Source organism: Bos mutus, chromosome 16 (genome assembly GCF_027580195.1).
Source record: "Bos mutus isolate GX-2022 chromosome 16, NWIPB_WYAK_1.1, whole genome shotgun sequence".
NCBI classification, from domain to species: Eukaryota; Metazoa; Chordata; class Mammalia; order Artiodactyla; family Bovidae; genus Bos; species Bos mutus.
The window spans coordinates 44,686,774-44,705,447 of NC_091632.1; the positions used below are offsets into that span (position 1 = coordinate 44,686,774).

At 41.2% G+C, this 18,674-nt stretch overlaps 1 protein-coding gene across 1 annotated transcript in view; it reads left to right on the forward strand.

Moving 5' to 3' along the window:
* VPS13D (vacuolar protein sorting 13 homolog D) overlaps positions 1-18,674 on the forward strand; it is a 274,678-nt gene that overhangs the window by 82,142 nt on the left and 173,862 nt on the right. Inside the window, 7 exon segments of the mRNA XM_070385275.1 lie at positions 1,040-1,195; positions 2,393-2,603; positions 3,132-3,206; positions 6,238-6,444; positions 8,569-8,658; positions 11,253-11,393; positions 13,893-14,015. Of these exon segments, the coding sequence (XP_070241376.1) occupies positions 1,040-1,195; positions 2,393-2,603; positions 3,132-3,206; positions 6,238-6,444; positions 8,569-8,658; positions 11,253-11,393; positions 13,893-14,015 (1,003 nt within the window).

Genomic DNA, 18,674 nt, shown 5'->3' on the forward strand with positions numbered 1-18,674 from the left:
GTTTGATCCCTGGTCGGGAAGATCCCCTGGAGAAGGAAATGGCAACCCACTCCAGTATTCTTGCCTGGACAATTCCATGGATGGAGGAACCCGGTAGGCTACAGTCCATGGGGTTGCAAAGAGTTGGACATGACTGAGCAACTTCACTTTCTTTTTCTTTCTTTAGAAAATGCCAGAAAAGAGGAAAGAGCAGGGGAGACTAAAGCGATGCTTTCTTCTTCCTCCTCTACTCTTGCTGAGCATGCAGCATAATATGGTCCTGGAATGAGCGTCCTCCGTCTCTATTCTCTCCCCATAAATATGTTTTACTTTATTTTTATTAGAATATCTCAAACATACACAAAGTCAACAGAATAATATAATGAACCCCTATGTACCTTTCACATAGCGTCAGTGATTAATGTATTTATTTTCACTTCTGATAGTAACAACTGTATTACATGAAATTAGGGAAGGGGCGGGAAAAACCACTTATTCCCACCTATCTCACCTACATAATCTCTCTTGACATTTTGAGGTATTTCTTCCCCTGTAGTTTTGGCGTAATATTTTGATTGGGCTGTTTTTTCACAACCAGTATTGTAACTGTTTTCCTACCTTTCTAGGTAGTCTTTTAAACTTATTTTTAAATGGCTACAAAATACTCTGCTGAGTAGATGGGGAATATCTTGAAAACATTGATTCTCTTAATTTTTTTTTTAAATTTAGCATTAAATGATGTTTTGGTTAATTTTTCTATATTTTGATTACTTCCTTGGACTAGTTCCCATCAAGAGTAGGATTATTGGATCAAAGGGTGTGAAATTTTTAAGTCTCTTGTTATGTATTGCCAAACTGCCTTTCCCACGAGTGAAGCACTGTGCTGCTGGCAGTGGGTGAGGGCACCAGTCTCACTCTTAACAGTGTTCATTCCAGTGGTTGTTATGGGTCTTTTATAGGAGAGGACTGATGGCTTCCAAGATGGCCCCCTTTTCTCCTGGTGGTGAGACTCTTCCTAAATCAGACATTAATTCACGCCATGTTGCATTTCACCCTCTAGGTGTTTTCGTGCCGACTGGGGAATGAGCACGACACAGCTCTTTCAATCGTCGATCCAGTACAAATTCATGTGGAGCTGGTGGGAAATTCTTCTTACCAGAATAGTTCAGGATTGATGGATGCATTCAATAGTGAAGATTTTCCTCCCATCTTAGAGGTAATGATGACAAGTCTGGATAACACACCGAGGCTCTCCCAAACACTTCCCTTTACTTGAACTACTTATTTACTCTGCCAGCCTCAACAACAGTTCCATTACTTCAGCAAATACAAAATATATATGACATTGTCTCTGCCCTAGAAGATCTTTGTCTTGAGGATGAAAGACCTTTTGATTGTTTGGTATGATCTTGAAGTTCTATGATAGTTTATAGAAAGCAGAGTTCAACATAGTTAAGGATATTGACTGTGAGTGAAACAAAAGAAGAGTCTGATCAGGGGGTAGGATGTAAATAGGCTAAGAAGGAGAGCAGTTCTGAATTAGGAAGCAGCAAAGTCAGGGGTAGAAGTGGCCCAGCAGAGCTGAGACTGAGGGAGGTCTCACCGCAAGAAGTCTGGGGACGTGAGGAGGAGGGAGAGGAGAAGCAGAGCAGGTGAAGCCAGGCCAGGACCAGTTAAGACTTGGATGTTTTATTTCTTTGGTAGAGAGGGAGTAATTAATTCATAATCCATTTGAACTGTAGCAGGTTTGAAAGAGAAAAGCCATTCTGATTTTTGGGCTTCAAAAAAAAAAAAAAAAAGGTAGAAGCAAGTAATAAATAAAGCACTATACCCAGACTTCAAGCAGACATCCCATTTTAAAGTGGTCTTGTGTCGGTGTCTGTACAGCTTTTTCCACTGGTAGCTGAATTGCTAACGACTGAGGAACACCAGATTTTTAGAAATATTACTATAGAACTTGACTCATTTAAGGCTCTGTTTGAATAAAGCAGAGAGAAATTTTGGAGGGGGGTCAGTTGGCTTCAGAAATTTAAAAACTTAAATAGATCAAAGCAAAATGGATTAACAGAGTGTTACAAATTGGCTCTGGAGGAGGCAAGGATCGCCTTCCTCTGATTCTCTGCTTTGATGATTACATATACTTGTAAGAAAATCATTCTACCAAATTATTAAGTGCTCTAGTAATTTGCCCTACGTAGTAGTTTTTGTTTGGTACAGTTTTGTGACATTGGACTTCACATCTGAGACATCTTACCTCATGGCTATTAGTGCTTGATTTAAAGATCTCCCCAGTCTTCAAAATGAGGAAGTGTCTGTTGTATTTCTAGAACCAGAGTTAGAATGGTACCTCTGAGAGGTGTGGACACAGAAGCCACTGCAGCTTTAAAAACTGCCACCTTTTAAATCTTGTTAGATTCAGTTACAGGCCCTGGATATCAGACTCTCCTATAATGATGTTCAGCTGTTTCTTGCCATTGCAAAATCCATCCCAGAGCAAGCTAACGCTGCGGTGCCAGACGTGGCGGCCTTGGAGGCCAGCTCCGTTCACAGCTACCTTCCCGGTGCTTCTCGAGGGGGAGAGGAAGTCAGAGAAGGGACAAGACACACCTTAGACCCTGTTTTGGGTAGGTATTTAACCATAAAACCCATTCAGCCTTCTCCCAAACTCCCCTTCTTCTTAAGATTTTCTTTTGCACAATTAGATTATTCAGGGTATAATTGTCTGTCATTAAGTATAATTGTTATAAGTATAATTGTTATAAGTATAATTAGTCATAAGTATGACTAATTCTTATTTTTAAAATAAAGAAAACACCCCAAACCAACTATTCTAACCTACAGTATTTTTCCTTTTACCATTTCTTCTAGAGATACGGATAATGCTAAGATTTAGTTTTAAACTTTGTTTTCTTCCAAAAGTATATGGATAATACTGAGTTTCAGTTTTAGGCTTTTAAAACACAGCCAATATAGGGAAAAGACTTAAAAACTTCAGGGTATACTTGATAACTTCCAATTAGGAGCTTATTTTTGCCTATAGAAGAGAAATGACTGAGTCACCAGTTTCTGATTTCTTTTTTTGCTTCAGTTAGTCTGTGGGTTAATTTACATTAAATTACTTATAAAAATATATATACCATTTCCCCCCGTAGAATTACAGCTGGCTAGACTGCAGGAGCTGGGGTTTAGCATGGATGACTGCCGCAAAGCTCTCTTGGTGTGTCAAGGTAATTTGAATAAGGCTTTTTCCTTTATCTATTATCTTGATAAACAATAATGTTTGATAATGTTTATCTTTCCATTTCCTCCCCTACTCCCATGGATGCTTTAGTGAGCTGGAGTGTGTTTTGAAAGCCCTCTGTGGTTTTCTGTGGGCTGAGTATAATCTTGGGCCAGTAATAATGGGATGCAGTATTTTATGGTGGATGTAAATGTGGGCTCTGGAGCCGACTGCCTGGCTTCAGATCCTTGCGCTGTCCCTACTGGCTCCTTGTTAGTGACCTGGGCAAGTCTGAGCTCTCTGTTCCAGTGCTTCCTTACCTGTACAAGTGAGGATTAGAGGACCTCCCTTGGTCCTTTGTTGCTGAGAAGCACTCTATGCAAAACACACAGCATGTGCCCTGTAGACATTAGCACTGCTGCTACTGGGAGTAGTAATGGTGGTGATACCGATCAGCTTGGCCATTGATCGAGCTCCTCTGTGCCTAGTCATGTTTCTTGTCGAATCCTCATTCCCTTGGTGGTGGCATTCTTAGCCTCACTTCAGATGGAGAAACGGGCTCAGATGGTTTGGTAAGGCTATGGTTTGGTAAGATGGTTTCGTCTCAGGCTATGTCTTAGCGTGGGGCTGGAATGGTTTAAAGCCAGGTGTGCCCCTCTTCCTTCCACTGTGTCACACCACCTCTCCACCTCTCTCTGTGCTCTCCTTGTCCTTAAATCAGAGACACAACAAAAGCTGTATTTTTTCCTAGTCTTGATACTTGGATGTATATCCTCCCTTTTTATTTCTCTATGTACTGTATACAGACGTACCTTGGAGATATTAGGGGGTTGGTTCCAGACCACCACAATAAAGAAAATACTGCAGTCAAGCGAGTCACACACATTTTTTGATTTCCCAGTGCAAATAAAAGTTGCTTTTACACTCTACTGTAGTCAGTTGGGTGTGCAGTACCATTATGTCTATAAGAACAATGTATGTATCTTTATTAAGTAATGCTGTTGGGAAAATAGTGCTGATAGACTTGCTCGACACAGGGTTGTCACACATCTTCAATTTGTAAAAACTGCAGTATCAGCAAAGTGCAATAAAACAAAGTATGCTAATGTGTCCAACACACACACACATCCACATGTGGTATTTATACATGTTGGTAGATTGTATTGCAAATACTTTATAGAATTACAGTTACAATTTTATTATAATATAATATTGGCATCATCCCTTGTCATTAAAATTATTTGTAAACGATTCTTTTACATTGATCTGAGGACATATTATAATTTAGTCTTCAGTTGTTTTTCATTCTTTCATCATTATACACAATTCTGTTATTAATATTTTTGTGTATGAACTTTTGTCTACATCTTTCAGTTTCTTTGGTAGTGAGACTTTAAAAAAAAACTTATCTGTTTATTTGCACCAGGTCTTCATTGTGGTACAAAGGGTCTTCGATGTTTGATGTGGCATTTGGGACTTTTTAGTTGTCACACATGGGATTTTTAGTTGCAAACTCTTAGTTGTGGCATAAGGAGTCTTAGTTGCAGCATACAGGATCTAGTTCCTTTACTAGGAATTGAACCTGGGCCCTCAGCATTGGGCACTCGGAGTCTTAGCCAGTAAAGCACCAGGGAAGTCCCGCTTTGGTAGTGAGACTTGAAAGTGAAAGTGAAAGTCTCTCTGTTGTGTTTGACTATACAGTCCATGGAATTCTCCAGGCCAGAATACTGAAGTGGGTAGCTGTTTCCTTCTCCAGGGGATCTTCTCAACCCAGGGATTGAACCCAGGTCTCTCACATTGATGGTGGATTCTTTACCAGCTGAGCTACCAGTGAGACTTAGTATTGTAAAAACTGGATCAGAGGATATAGATATTTTTTGAGGCTCTTTACTTGAATTGACAAATCTTTTTCTGAAAGGATTGTACCAGATTAAACTTTGACCACTTGTGTGGTCTTATCACATGATTGTTTGCATTACCTATCCTTTATCTCTGAAAACAATTGGAAGGTAGGCCTAATTATCTTGTGTGCCTTAATTTCGTTTTTTCCTAATCATCATTGCTTTTGGTGTAGTTAACTTCATATCCCTTAATGTTTACATTTCATTTTTTTTTTTTTTTACTCTTTAACAATTCAAACACGTTAAAAAAATTTCTAAGAGCCTTTTGGGTTTTTGTTACTCTTTATTTCTTTAGTAACTGAGGTTTAGTTCCACCAATAATAAAGACAATAATACCAACTAATGTTTATAGAGCCTCTGTTATATGCCAGGCTCTGATCGGAGAACCTCCCAGGTGCTCACTTGTTTCCTCCTCATGGCAGTCCTGTAAGTGGGTGCTGTTGGGCAGAGAGAGACCAAGCAACTTGGCCAAGAGCCAATATCTAGTCAGTGCAGGATCAGAAGCCAGGCCATCTTGCTCCAAAGCCTATGCCCTGAACCACCCACCACGGTCACATGCACTGGCCTCTGGTAATTTCTAAGTATAAGGCTGCATTGCTTTGCGTTTCGGTTCTGTTCTTTTTTAGCTTTGGCAATCTGGTTGTGTTCAGGGGGCTGTTGTTTAATAGTTTTACAGTACACACATGGTTGAGAAGACCAAGTATGTACAACCTAAGACCTTTGAGAACAGTTACAAAGCAGCACATCAGAATATGCAGAACTACATAGTGAAGATTAAATGCTTGAGTACCGAGTGGCACCTGGAAGTTGGAGCCTGTCCATTCCTCTTTTCTCCTCTCCTTCAGCAGATGTCACTGTAGAGGAAGGATGGCTTCCTGCAAGCATTTTGAGCCAGGTCATGTGGTAAACTTGAGTAGAGGTGTGTAGTAAAGAGGGCCTTGTTCTGTTGGCTAAAAAAGCAGGATTCCTATTATTGTGCTTCGTTTTCCTTGTTCTGTCTCAGACTGCAATCTGGCATCAAGGTTCTCTTGGGCTGTCTAGTAGGTCCCTATCAAATGTATTTTTCTGTTTCCTCTGTGAGTTGCTTGAGTAGCCATGTGAACAGGTCCAACTGATCACCTTTCGATTGCTTTGCAGGTCAGCTGAAAAAAGCAGCCAGTTGGTTGTTCAAGAATGCTGAACCCCGGACATCCCTTTCCCTGGCTTCCAACAGCCAGCAGAGCCAGGGGGCGGCACCGGCCTGGTTGATCTCGGGTGTGGAGATGAAAGCTGAAAGCGTGTGTATCTGCTTTATCGATGACTGCATGGACTGCGACGTGCCTCTAGCCGAGCTCACCTTCTCCCGTGAGTACTCGCCCAACCCTTAGGTTCATCTCCAAGATCAGCAGCGACTGCTGTCTTTTCTTCATGTTACTCATGCTCTTCCATACCTAATAGCATGGGAGAGATTTAGATAATGATTTTACATGTGTTTTCCATTATTTGTATTTTAAAGACATGTATTTATTTGCTATATGTGGCCTTCAGACCGTGGGTTGGGAATAATAGAAATTGTCGTTGATGAAATTTCTGTTCTGTTAACATGTGTGTGTGCTCAATCCCTAAGTCATGTCTGATTCCTTGTGATCCCATGGAGTGTAGCCCACTAGGCTCCTCTGTCCATGGAATTTTCCAGGCACGAATACTGGAGTGGATTGCCATTTCTTCCTCCAGGGTATCTTCCTGACCCAGGGATCAAACACGTCTCTTATGTCTCCTGCATTGACAGGTGGATTCTTTACCACTATGCCACGTGGGATGTGCCACATGGGAAGCCATTGTTCTATAAACAGCCCTAGTTAAATAATTCCTGATCTCTCCATTTTGTTTATGTTTTCATGTATCTTAAGATTGTAGTTGTTGTTTAGTTGCTGAGTCGTGTCCAACTCTTTGCGACCCTATGGCTGTAAGCTGCCAGGTTCCTTTGTCCATGTGATTTCCTAGGCAAGAATACTAGAGTAGATTGCCATTTTCTTCTCCAGGAAGGTGGGTTGCCATCTTCTCTGAGCCAGGGATCAAACCCATGTCTCCTGCATTGACAGGTGGATTTTGTACCTCTGAGCCACCTCTGGCTTCAGGGAAGCCCAAAGATTGTAGGGAGTACTGTTATTAAAGGGATTTATAAGATAAGCGTAGAAAATAGGGTTTCCATACTATATGGAAAATTAACAAACACAGAGGCTTGTTAAAACGCTTACCCCATTGTCTCCTCCATAGGGCCAGATAGGAAGAGAAACCCTTTTCATCTGAGAGCTGTCCCTCAACAGAGTGGAGATGATTATAGAAGGGCTTTATCCTCAATCACATCATTGTAAGCCATGTTAGATGCAGCTGCTAAAGAGAGTAAAGGAAAATCTCACTTCTGTGTTTACTTTTAATTTTCCATCATTTTGGTCTTGTAAGTCACTTTTCCCTTCAAGGAAAATTCGATTCTGGGGATTTAGTTCAACCTTTTACACACTGTGGGAGTTTTCCTTTTCTCTGTGTTTCTAGGCACCAAAGGGCCACTTGATTAAAACTAACAATGGGAATTTTGACTGTTTGCGTGAGTGTCTTTTCTGTAGAAAATAATTTTTATTTTTCTATGGTAATCTTAACATTTTGAGCTAATATTTATGAGGGCATGACTGTTCTCATTACACTACCTTCTTTTCAGATATTCAGGAAAAAATGTGTTTTTTATGTTCCCTGGTTGCTGGGGCTGGGATTGGTGGGGAGGCAAATGAGGCATTTACCTCATTCACAGCATTTAAAGGGCAACCACGAAAATCAGTGATTAAGATAAATGATACTTTAATGCAATATTTTTAAAAATCAGAATTTATTAAATAAAAATCCCATGATGAACAAAATATCAAATTTTTGTGTGTTCTCCTATAAGATCACTAGTATTAATTATAACTAATAGCTCTTTGGGCTTCTCAGGTGGTGCTAGTCATAGAGAACCGCCTGCCAATGCAGGAGATTTAAGACACAGGTTCAGTCCCTGGGTCGGGAAGATCCCCTGGAGGAGGAAATGATAACCCACTCCAGTTTTCTTGCCTGGAGAATCCCATGGACAGAGGAGCCTGGTGGCTTATAGTCCATGGGATTGCAAAGAGTTGGACACAACCGAAGCGACTGGGCACAATAGGTCTTTATTTTTAAGATAACATCAGTTTATAACATACAACTTTCTTGTGTACAGCCTTATATTTCCACTTCTGTATACCCTACAGTATGCTCACTACCAAAAATTTAGTTTCTCTCCATCACTATACAATCGAACACCCTTGCTCCCACCCCTGTCCCTGCCCCTCTGGGAGCCCTTCCTCTGTTCTCTGTATCTTTGTGTCTGTTTTTCTAACATCTCTTTAATATGCTGTGTCAGCAACAGAAAGTTTTGGTTGTTTCCGCCCCACACTGCAATAAGATTTGCTTTCGTTGCAGGTCTGAATTTTCTGCAACATGTAAGAACTAGCCCTGAAGGCTACGCCCACTTCACCCTTTCTGGAGATTATTATAACCGTGCTCTGTCAGGTCAGTATAATTATCATGGGATTTAAAACATACACTTTAGCATTTGCCTGGGCCTATCTCTACATAAATCTTACATGAAGCAAAGGAGTGGGACAGGACAGGGAAAGATGAAAAATAAGGGCACGAGCACAAAAGATACAGATTTTTTTTTTCGTATTTCTAAAAATATATTTGGTATGTCACAACGGAATTATTTAAAGTTTTCATAGTTAATTCTTTTTGATCCTGGAGTTTGGCTCATTTCAGAACATGAAATTGCTCAGTAGTGAAGGATCACTCGTCTGGCCCTGAGAGTAGCTAACTTTCAAGTGAGATTTAAGCCCACACACATTCTAAACTTAAGGCCTCCTCCCTTCCTACTGGGCTTGTCTCATTAGAAGAGCACTGAGTCAGTGACAGCAAATAACCTGCCTTGCGTGCATACGTACTGTTGCTTCAGTTGTGTCTGACTGTGTGATGCTATCGACTGTAGCCTGCTGGGTGCCTCTGTCCTTAGGATTCTGGCTAGAATCCTAGAATACTGGAGTGGATTGCCATGCCCTCCTCCAGGGGATCTTCCCTTCCCAGGAATTAAACCTGAATCTCTTATGTCACCTGCGTTGGCAGGCAGGTTCTTTACCATTAGTGCCACCTGGGAAGCTGGTAAATGATTATAACCTGCCTTATTTATTCCCTAAAGTAGAACGTGGTTGCTCAGGGCAAGATGTTCTTCCAGAGACATAAACCTGGATACAGTGCAAGTCATTTTCATATTTCTTTCCTTCCACTGGAAAGACCAGGGTAAGGATCTATACAGATGGACATTCAAGAACAATCCGGTAACAGGGCTGAACAGTTTGAGCTGTGACATTCTTTACCTTAAAGAGATTCTTTGTAGGTATGGACAAAGTAAACCAGGGAGTGTTGAAGAGCGGTTGCTCCCTTTGAAGTCAGGGGAAAATTAAGCTTCCAGTGTGTTTTGCTGCCTGCTAATTGTTCTAGAGTACGTGTCACATTTAATATTATATGTTAGTTAACATTCTCCCTTCTGTGTTCTGGATTCACTTAAAGGCAACACTCTTTTTTCCTAATTGTTCAAAATGTTTAACTTCAGAATAATAGTCCCAGCCCTGCTAGTTGAGAGAAAGTTTTACAGGGCATATGGTAGCTATTTTTTCTGAGAATCATTTATTTTCCCAGAGCAAATATTGCTTACTTTTACAGTTGCAGGAACACATTCAGGTCACTAAGCACTAAACGGCGTGAGGAGATGAACGTACCAATGTTAAGGTACATGTTAGATTGGATTTGTATTAGTAAATCACCTCATCTATGGCCGGTGGATTGTGTTTAGGGAAAAATTAACTGGCCTTGAAAGGCCATTTTTAAAACCACAGTAAGATACCATTTTTCTCATCCAACAGATGGGCAAAAAGGAAGTGTGACAGACCTAAGTATGGTGAAGATATGAGCCATAGAAGTGTCATTTCCTACGGTCAGAATTGTAAATTGGGACAACCACTTTTGAAAACAATTTGACGTGACCTACAAGCATACTTGGCAACCCTTCAACATACTTCTTCTATATCTGTGCCCTTGAGAGTCTCCTATGTGTCCTAGGAAACAAGTGAAAAAAGACCGCTTCTGGTAGTGGCCTTCCAGATAGCAGCAAAGCTGGAATCAAGTGCAGTGTCTCTTAGCAGTAGAATAGATAAACAAAGTGGTGTGTTCATAAGTGGATTGGAACTCAGTGGTGAAAATAATGTCCCACTGATATATGGCATCAGTGTGAGCGGATCTCAAAGACATGTTATTGATCAAAAATAGAAACTTGCAAAAGAATACACACAGTTGGATTCTATTTATGTGAAGATCCCCTACATTAGCAGGACACACTAATGTATTTATTCTTCAGAAATGTATACACGGATGGTAAAACTACAAAGAAGGACACAGGAATGATTAAAAATTCAAACTAATGGAGTTGAGTGGGAGAGGTTTGGTGGGGAGTGTTACTCAGCTTCAAAAGCACGTGTAATGTTCTCTTTCATAAGCTGAGTAGAGGGTACATGAGCGTTAGCAGTGATTTTATTCTTTAAACCATACATAAATGTTGTTTAAATATACCTTTTGTACATATGACACATTTTAAGATGAAAATTTTGAAAAACTTAACGAACTGCTGAATATACCTATTTATTCAACCAATGGTTCTTGATGTAAGAGGGTAGTTAAATTTAATAGTTACTTCAGCCACTGACACTGACACTGTTTTCCCAACCTGAGTCTGAGACACTTTTTTCCATCTTGAGTGTATCAAAAACAGGGCTTGCCTGCTCTTTAATAGAAGAGGGCACGTCCCGCCTGCCTGCCTTCCTCCCACCTTTGGAAGACCATGGTTGGGGTGCACGTATGCTGTGCTGCCCATGTCCTTGAGACAGCACAGACATCTGTAGGATAACCTGAAGCTAGAGAGGGTGCCTTCTGTGTGAAATCAAGTTGGAAATAGAAAGCTGTTATCCATAGTATGTCCTTGCTGAGCATTTGTGAACGGTGTTCCCCTGTAAACTCTTGGTATCTGCTGAGCAGATGTCTTATTTCCTGTGTTCTGCTAGGCTGGGAGCCATTTATTGAGCCCTGGCCATGCTCCGTATCCTGGCAACAACAGGCTGCTAGTCGTCTCCATCCTCCTCGACTGAAGCTGGAAGCCAAGGCCAAACAGCGCTTGGATGTCAACATCACCTCTGTGCTAATTGGTGAGTGGAAAGTTGTCTTTCGAACACTGGTACCCTTCTGTGCATACGTCCCTTGTCTGGAAGGCTGTTAATTCTGGTTTAACAATTGCTCAGGCCTGTACCAGACGTCGCTTACTCCTCACAGCTGCTTTCCTGATAAACCCTAATTTGGCCTCATGGTGCTCCTTACCCCATTGCTCCAGAAGTGGCATCCTATGCTGGTGTTCTCGGTGCTTAAGCAAGAGCTTAGACCATGTGGGAAATACCCATGTCCATGACGAACTTTCTCCCCATGATGATTGGTCCCTGGGGTTTATTATGTCCTAGAAGTGAGTTTAAATTCATTTCTCTCACACTATTCACAGAATAATTCTTGAAATGTATGATTTTGATTGTCTTTAGAGAAAGGTCAGTTGTCTGTGCTGTTTCTCATCAATTATCGTGTTGACATAACTCTAAAAATCACTGGGTTAACGGGTTGTCAAGCTAATGGCGTGAGCTCTAAAAGTGTCTTTGACAACACTGAAATGTACACTCCTGGGTTCAATATAGTGAGTCAGAATCTTGTCCCTATACTTGTCCTTGTATCAGAAGAATAGTAACATTATCACACAGTGAGATAGTGCCTTTGTTCACCATGAAGCCTACACTCACTGTTTGAGTTACTGATCCGTAGGCTCTGATTTTTGGTAACAATGTAGTGTCTGAGTGATAGTAACACATGCTACAGTTGTGCCTCAGTATCCAAAGGGATTGGTTCCAGCACCACACTCCCTACCCCTCACCTCCCCCGCCCCATCCACATCTGTGGCTGCTCAAGTCCCTTGTGTAAAATGGCCTAGTTCAGTGAATATGGTTGGCCCTCTGTATCTGCCTGCAGAGCCCACAGATATGGAGGGCAGACTGTCCTGCAAATCTGTGAACTTTGTTCAGGATATGTTTTGGGTTGAGTCTCATACAATATCCATTGGCTTATTCCATGTCAGAGTTAAGAGAATGTGTAGTGAAATGAGACTAGAAGTTTATTGATTCCTAAATTTTAAAAACACTGTTTTAGATTTGTAGGTTTCATTAATATCAGCAATGTAATGGTAAATAGATCTCATGATTCTTCTATATTATTTTGCCTTCTCTGTTATTTCTTATATAATCTGTTCATCTGGAAGTTTAGATAAAGTTTGGGACAGTGTTTTGAAAAGCCATGGTAAATAAGAGCTTACCTTAAATAAAAAGAGTTCTATTGATATATTTCTTATTAGTATTTAATTTAAAATGTTAACAGTCTTATGGACTCTGTGGGAGAGGGAGAGGGTGGGAAGATTTGGGAGAATGGCATTGAAGCCTGTATAATATCATGTATGAAACGAGTCGCCAGTCCAGGTTTGATGCACGATACTGGATGCTTGGGGCTGGTGCACTGGGACGACCCAGAGGGATGGTATGGGGAGGGAGGAGGGAGGAGGGCTCAGGATAGGGAACACATGTATACCTCTGGTGGATTCATTTCAATATTTGGCAAAACTAACACAATGTTGTAAAGTTTAAAAAAAAAAAAAATGTCCTCTAAAAAGCATTCTTGTCATTGGTAAAGCTGTTTTATTTTTTTAACCTTTAATTCCTTATTTCTAAAACTGTGCTGAAACCCAGAAACATTGCTGTGACCTCTTAGTGTTTAAAGAAATATAATTTCTGTAGCCAAATACTAGAACTGAAAACCAGGAACTAAACATCCTTGTTTAAAAAAGTGTGATATTTTAATTAGTAAAGAAGGTCTTTATCCAAGTGTGGTGTGTAATAATTTTGTTAACCTGCTCTTCCTGTTGTAATTATCCTGTTGAAAAAGTAAAGCCACTTGTGGAGAACTGTCCGCTGGATTTCAGTCTCCTGAGTTTGGTGGCCTCCTAGCTGGTCTTTCTGCCTCCAAACCCTGCCCCTTAGCATGGCATGCCATGCTCTTCACAAAGCAAGTTGTTCTCTTGCCTAGGCTTCTTTGCTATGTCCCCTGTACCCCAGCATGTTGTACCAGAGTCACACCGCAGTATTCTGTGTTCCCTAAGTGTGACGTGTGCTTTCATATCTTAAAGTCTTTACATGTGCTGTTCTTTCTGCCTAGAATATCCTGTCTAGTCCTGTTGGTAACCTTACCTGCTTCAAGACCCAGAACAAAGGTCCTCACGTCTCTGGTGATTGCCATGCACTTGGCCGTGTGCTCCTCCACTTCTGCCAATGCAGAATAAACCTTCCCCTGTTACATGCTCCCATAGCATTTTGTTTGTATCTTTCTTTTAGCTCCTTTCACATTGTGGGATAGTTTTGTGGTGATGGTTGTTTTGCTAACGTTCATTTCTTCCAGTGGAGCATGAGGTTCTTCAGGGAACCAGTTTTCTCAGAGTCTAGCATAGGGCTCCACATTTAGCCAGGCATTCGATAAAAGCTTGTTTTGCTGAATTGAATTGATGTGACTTGAACTCTCAATCTTTACTGTTTGTGTTCTCAATATCTTTGGGGAATTTTTCCTAGACCAATACATAAGTACCAAGGAATCATGGATGGCAGATTACTGTAAACAGGACAAGGAAGTAGACCCCACCCCATCTGAAGACTGGATGGGCTCGTCAGTGGATCCTCCATGCTTTGGACAAAGTAAGGTTTTTCTCTACACATGTCTGACTAAATCACCTTTGACCTACACAGCCATGTTTCAGTGAGAAATTCAAATAGAACCATCATTTTCTATGGAAAAACCTACAGGAAATTCCGATTGCCTTCTACAACTGTTTTATTCTGTGGAAGGGACATTTTTCTTTTTCTTTCTGGCATGACACGCTGAACTTTTCCTCTCAGCTCTCATTCCACCATTGTGGGAGGAAAAGGACCTGCTGTGTGCCGTTCCTCAATTCCGGTCACGTGGCGCATAAACTGGGGCACCTGGAAATGCACTGGGGTGGCCATTGGTCAATTTGTGGTTTGCTCAGCAGAACAGTTTAATTGACTGGATTTTGAAGAACATCTTTTCAGGTGTCTGAATCTAAAGATTAGAGAGTTTGGATATATTCTTGAAGAGAGGGAGGGCGGGTTCCCATGTGGAAGCAATTGTTTCACGGGGGGGCCTGTACTATAAAGGAGAAAAGAATTGAATGCCCAGCCTCTGAAAGATAGAGAAGTCAGTGTGTTCTCTGTTAACAGTGTTTTCTTTCCTTATTTAACGCTTTACCATGGAGCTCTGATTTCCTCAGAGCTGGGGAGGTTGTGATGGCCAACGGCATGGTCCTTAGTTGTTCCACAAGCCATTGTCATCCAAATTCAACTCAGCCCAGCTCTTTCAGTGTGGTTTCTTTGGGGAGTCTTGGCCGGACTTAACATGGCTCATGAATACTTAACTATTCCATCTGGTCTGCAAACGTGTCACGGGAAGATGTATTTTCTTAGTGTACGAAGTATTTGAACTGGTTCGTCTCTCCTCAGGGTGTATAAATGGATTTTCTATCTGCCTTGTACTTCTTGAAGGAGGAACAAGGCCACGTCAGCTCTGTTTGCTCTGTGTGTTCCCAGGCTGTTGCTTCTGAGTCTCAAGGCCATTGCTTGGAAGCCAGGGCTTCTCAGATATCATCAGTTTCAATTCTAGCTCCTCCTCTGACCTTCCCCATTTGTGTGTTGAGAGAATGTAACGGAGCCTTCGTCTACCCAGAAGGCTCTAAATAATCTTTGTAATATGTAATGTGTCCTAAAGAGTGTGTTTCTAAAAACATTATTCATGCAGAGGGATTTTAAATCCAGACTCAGTGCAAACACTAAGAAGGCTGAATCTTTACGATTTTGTGAAGGACTTTCTTTTGTCCGTCTGCCACCTCTCCCCCTTTTATTTTAACATCTCCTCTTTCTTTATAGTTAATAAGCTACCGTATGTATGGTAAATGCCTGTGCTAAATTAAAGCTAGATTTTTATTTACTTACGGATTTTTGTGGTTACTTAGGCTTATAAAGTTTTAATATATCTTTTTAATTAGGCATGAGTGAACATACCTAAATTTCCACACTCTCTTCTTACTTAGACTTCTTGGATGATAGAATAGCAAGTGGGATTGCATTCTTCTACTAGGCCTGCTAAAGTAATTTTTGGGCATTTGTTTCCAAGGTCAGTCGGTTTGGATCTTGTTGAACCAATCACAAACCTTCAGCTCTTACTCTGGAATATTTAGTAATGATCCCCCCCAGATTTGTGCATTTTATTCAGGCCAGCTTCAAAATAAGCCCTTGAAGTTCAGCCTAAGGGAGCCGCTGATTTCTTAACTGTTTCTTTGGCTGGGAAAGAAAATAACAGCCTCTTTTTTGATATTATCATTGGCTTTGTTCAGTAAGGGCTGAGATTCCGTAGGTAAACCTGGATGGCATGGCATCTTAATTCATTAGTTTTGTAATCAGGGACCCTTTATGGAAATATAAAAAAAAAATGTTCTGGAAATGTCCATGGTTAACATGTAATGTAAATAAGACCATGAGGTAACTCCTCAGCTGAGACTGTAGCCTTGGAACACAGGCTGATTATTCCCCTTGAATTTTTGAGACCCGTTGGGGGCTAGCATTCTACTGCTACCGCCGTTTCCAATTGGAGCGGAGCAGCTCCCACTAAAATCTGTACTGCTTGTTCTTGGTAACTTTTCTATGCCATGTGAGAACAAGCATGCTTTAAATTAAAAATCCTCAAAAGGCTGGTCATTCTGTTCCAGTAAATGTGAGTACATTTTCTTTTCCCAACAGAGAAAAAAAGGAGCATGCTCTGTTGACACAGGCTCCACAGTAAAAGCCAGCATTAAAGCTGTCTGGCTCACCTCATCAAGTACCTCATGAGCGCCTAGTGATCACCAAAGGAATGAGCCAATAAGTGCATGATGCTTGCTGTGCTTGTAATGTACACTGTTTGCGCTAATGTTTCAGAGACGAATCTTCTTTTATGCTATATTGATTCTCACCCTCTAACTTTGTCTCTCCTGTCTACCAGGCCTCCCCCTTGTCTACCTTAGAACTAGGAGTACAGCCAGTCTGACTAACCTAGAGCACCAGATCTATGCTAGAGGTACAGTACAGCCAAGCGAGGGCTTGCTTTATTTTCCTGTTTTAAGAACTGCCTTGTACATCTTATTTTCTGTGAACACGGGAGCCAAATGGGGGTATACCCAGTTATGAGTACTTTGTTTTAATAACAGGAAAGATCATTTCCAACTAATGGACAAAGTGCTGTCTTGTATTAGAAGGAAGTGACGTGCTGATTCTTATTCTGTCTCTTGCATCTGCTTTTTAACCTTTAGTGGAAATGAAATCAACTCCACAGTGTATGACGCAGAAGCATCCAGTGTCAGTTAGAGGTGATGTCTATACTGAAAATCAAGAAAACCGTCCTCCATCAAGCCCTGCAGCAAGTCTTTGTTTATAGACTACTCTGTGAATGTTTATTCTCATGGTAATGCAAAGGGCGGTGTGGAGTAGGAGCTATGATGATCAGGAATGGAGCTCAGAAAAAAATTTCCAGTAAATGATTGCTTAGACACAAATCTTAATTTCCTTAGAAATGAATTGAGGTTCTTAGGAGGTAGAAAAAAGAATGTTTTTTGTTTCTATCTCTGATCCTTTAAGGGTTCTTGAGAATTTGACTGGTAAGTGAATATGAGAGGAAGACATCATAAACTTCAAGGAATTAGAATCCCAAAATGTTCAGTTCTTCTTTTGTGTGAAGGAGTGCAGTTTAATGTGAACGATTTATGTTTGTCCTTGGCTACCACCACCAGATCCTGGGTCATAGTGTATTTTGTAAAAATATACCTTCTGAGCTTCCTCTACTAGGAGTTCAGAACAGGGATATTAATAAATGAGGGCAGTACTATGTTTTTTTTCTGAAAGGTTTTGCTAGGATTGATGTTCGTGAGGAGGGCTCCCAAAGCCCAGGCTTGATTCTTCATTGTTTCATGAATTTATACTTCTTAGTTTTTCTTTATCTGTTATTTCATCTTTTGGGCTAAGCAGAGCATTATTCCTGTGTAGTCCATGGGGACAAGAGCTCAGAGAGAATAAGTAATTTGCCTCCATTCACATGAGAGGCCTGGGACTTTATTTCGCATGATTTACAAGCCAGGACCTTTCTGATAGGCTGAGCTCCTTACAGAGCATAAGAACCCGCACTGTGTATAATGGTCACATTTCCCTGGGGATCGGGTCCACAGGGCAGACATTTCCTCAGCTGGAGCTATTTAAGCTAAATGTGGATGTGAGGAGCTTGGGGTTCTTTTAGCCTATGAACCAATTAGGTCTGGTCACCAAAGGAGGTTTCTGAGGCCACCAGGGAATCCTGTTCTCTTTGGTGAGCTTGGGGCTTTTGTCCTCTGGCGCTATGCCCAAGGCAGGTACATAGCTGAGCTGGACTCTAGTATGGAAGATGTCCGCTCCTTCCCCTGTGAGTTTAGACTTGTGAGCCCCTCCACGTATTTTTATCTTCAGTGAGGCAGGCTGTTGAAGTCCCTGTGGGTATGTGCAATCCGCACAATCAGCTTGGGGACCTTAGCAGTGTGCCTACCTAGGCTATTTAATTTCACAGCCATATACTCATGAATACCTTTATATGGGTTCCTAGCACTTTATTCCATGTTACAGTGTGATCAAAGCTACTTGCCACCTGTTCTTTTTAAATCTAATTTGCAAATGGAAACTTAGCGTCTGGCTCACAGTGGGATATGAAAGCACATCTGGCTGCTTTTCCTCCTGGGCCCTTTATCTCCTTCAGTAAAGCTGCTTTCTGGCTCAAGGAGAGGGAGGCTCCTTTCAAGGTGCCACAGTGAGTACTGTTTACCCTGCTGACAGCTCTTAAATTTTTTACTCCCCCTCTGCTCTTGTCAGCAGCCTCACAGCTACTCCTTAATTTTCAACTTGTTGAACACTGATTTTTTTTTTTTTTAAATCAAGCCTTGGGAACTAAATGAGGCCATTGGGATGAGAAATGAGCATATTCTAGGTGGAGATTATATTTAGATGCATTTGGGGTGTCTCTAAAAAGCTAACCACTAAGTTGTGGGAACACGCTGGAGCCTACTTACTTACTTAGACTCCCCTGAGCCATTGTTCTTACCAAAACAGAACTTGTCTTAACCTGAAATGGCTTGTTGTGGCGTGTGTAGAGCACTAACTTCTGAAAACTTAAGAAGCTACAAAGGGAAAAGGAAACAGTGGTTACTTTTTAGAAGATGTGACACTGACTTAACCATACTGCCCCTGTGCCGTACCTGAGAGGTGGGAGAAGCAGGCTTTGATGGGGTT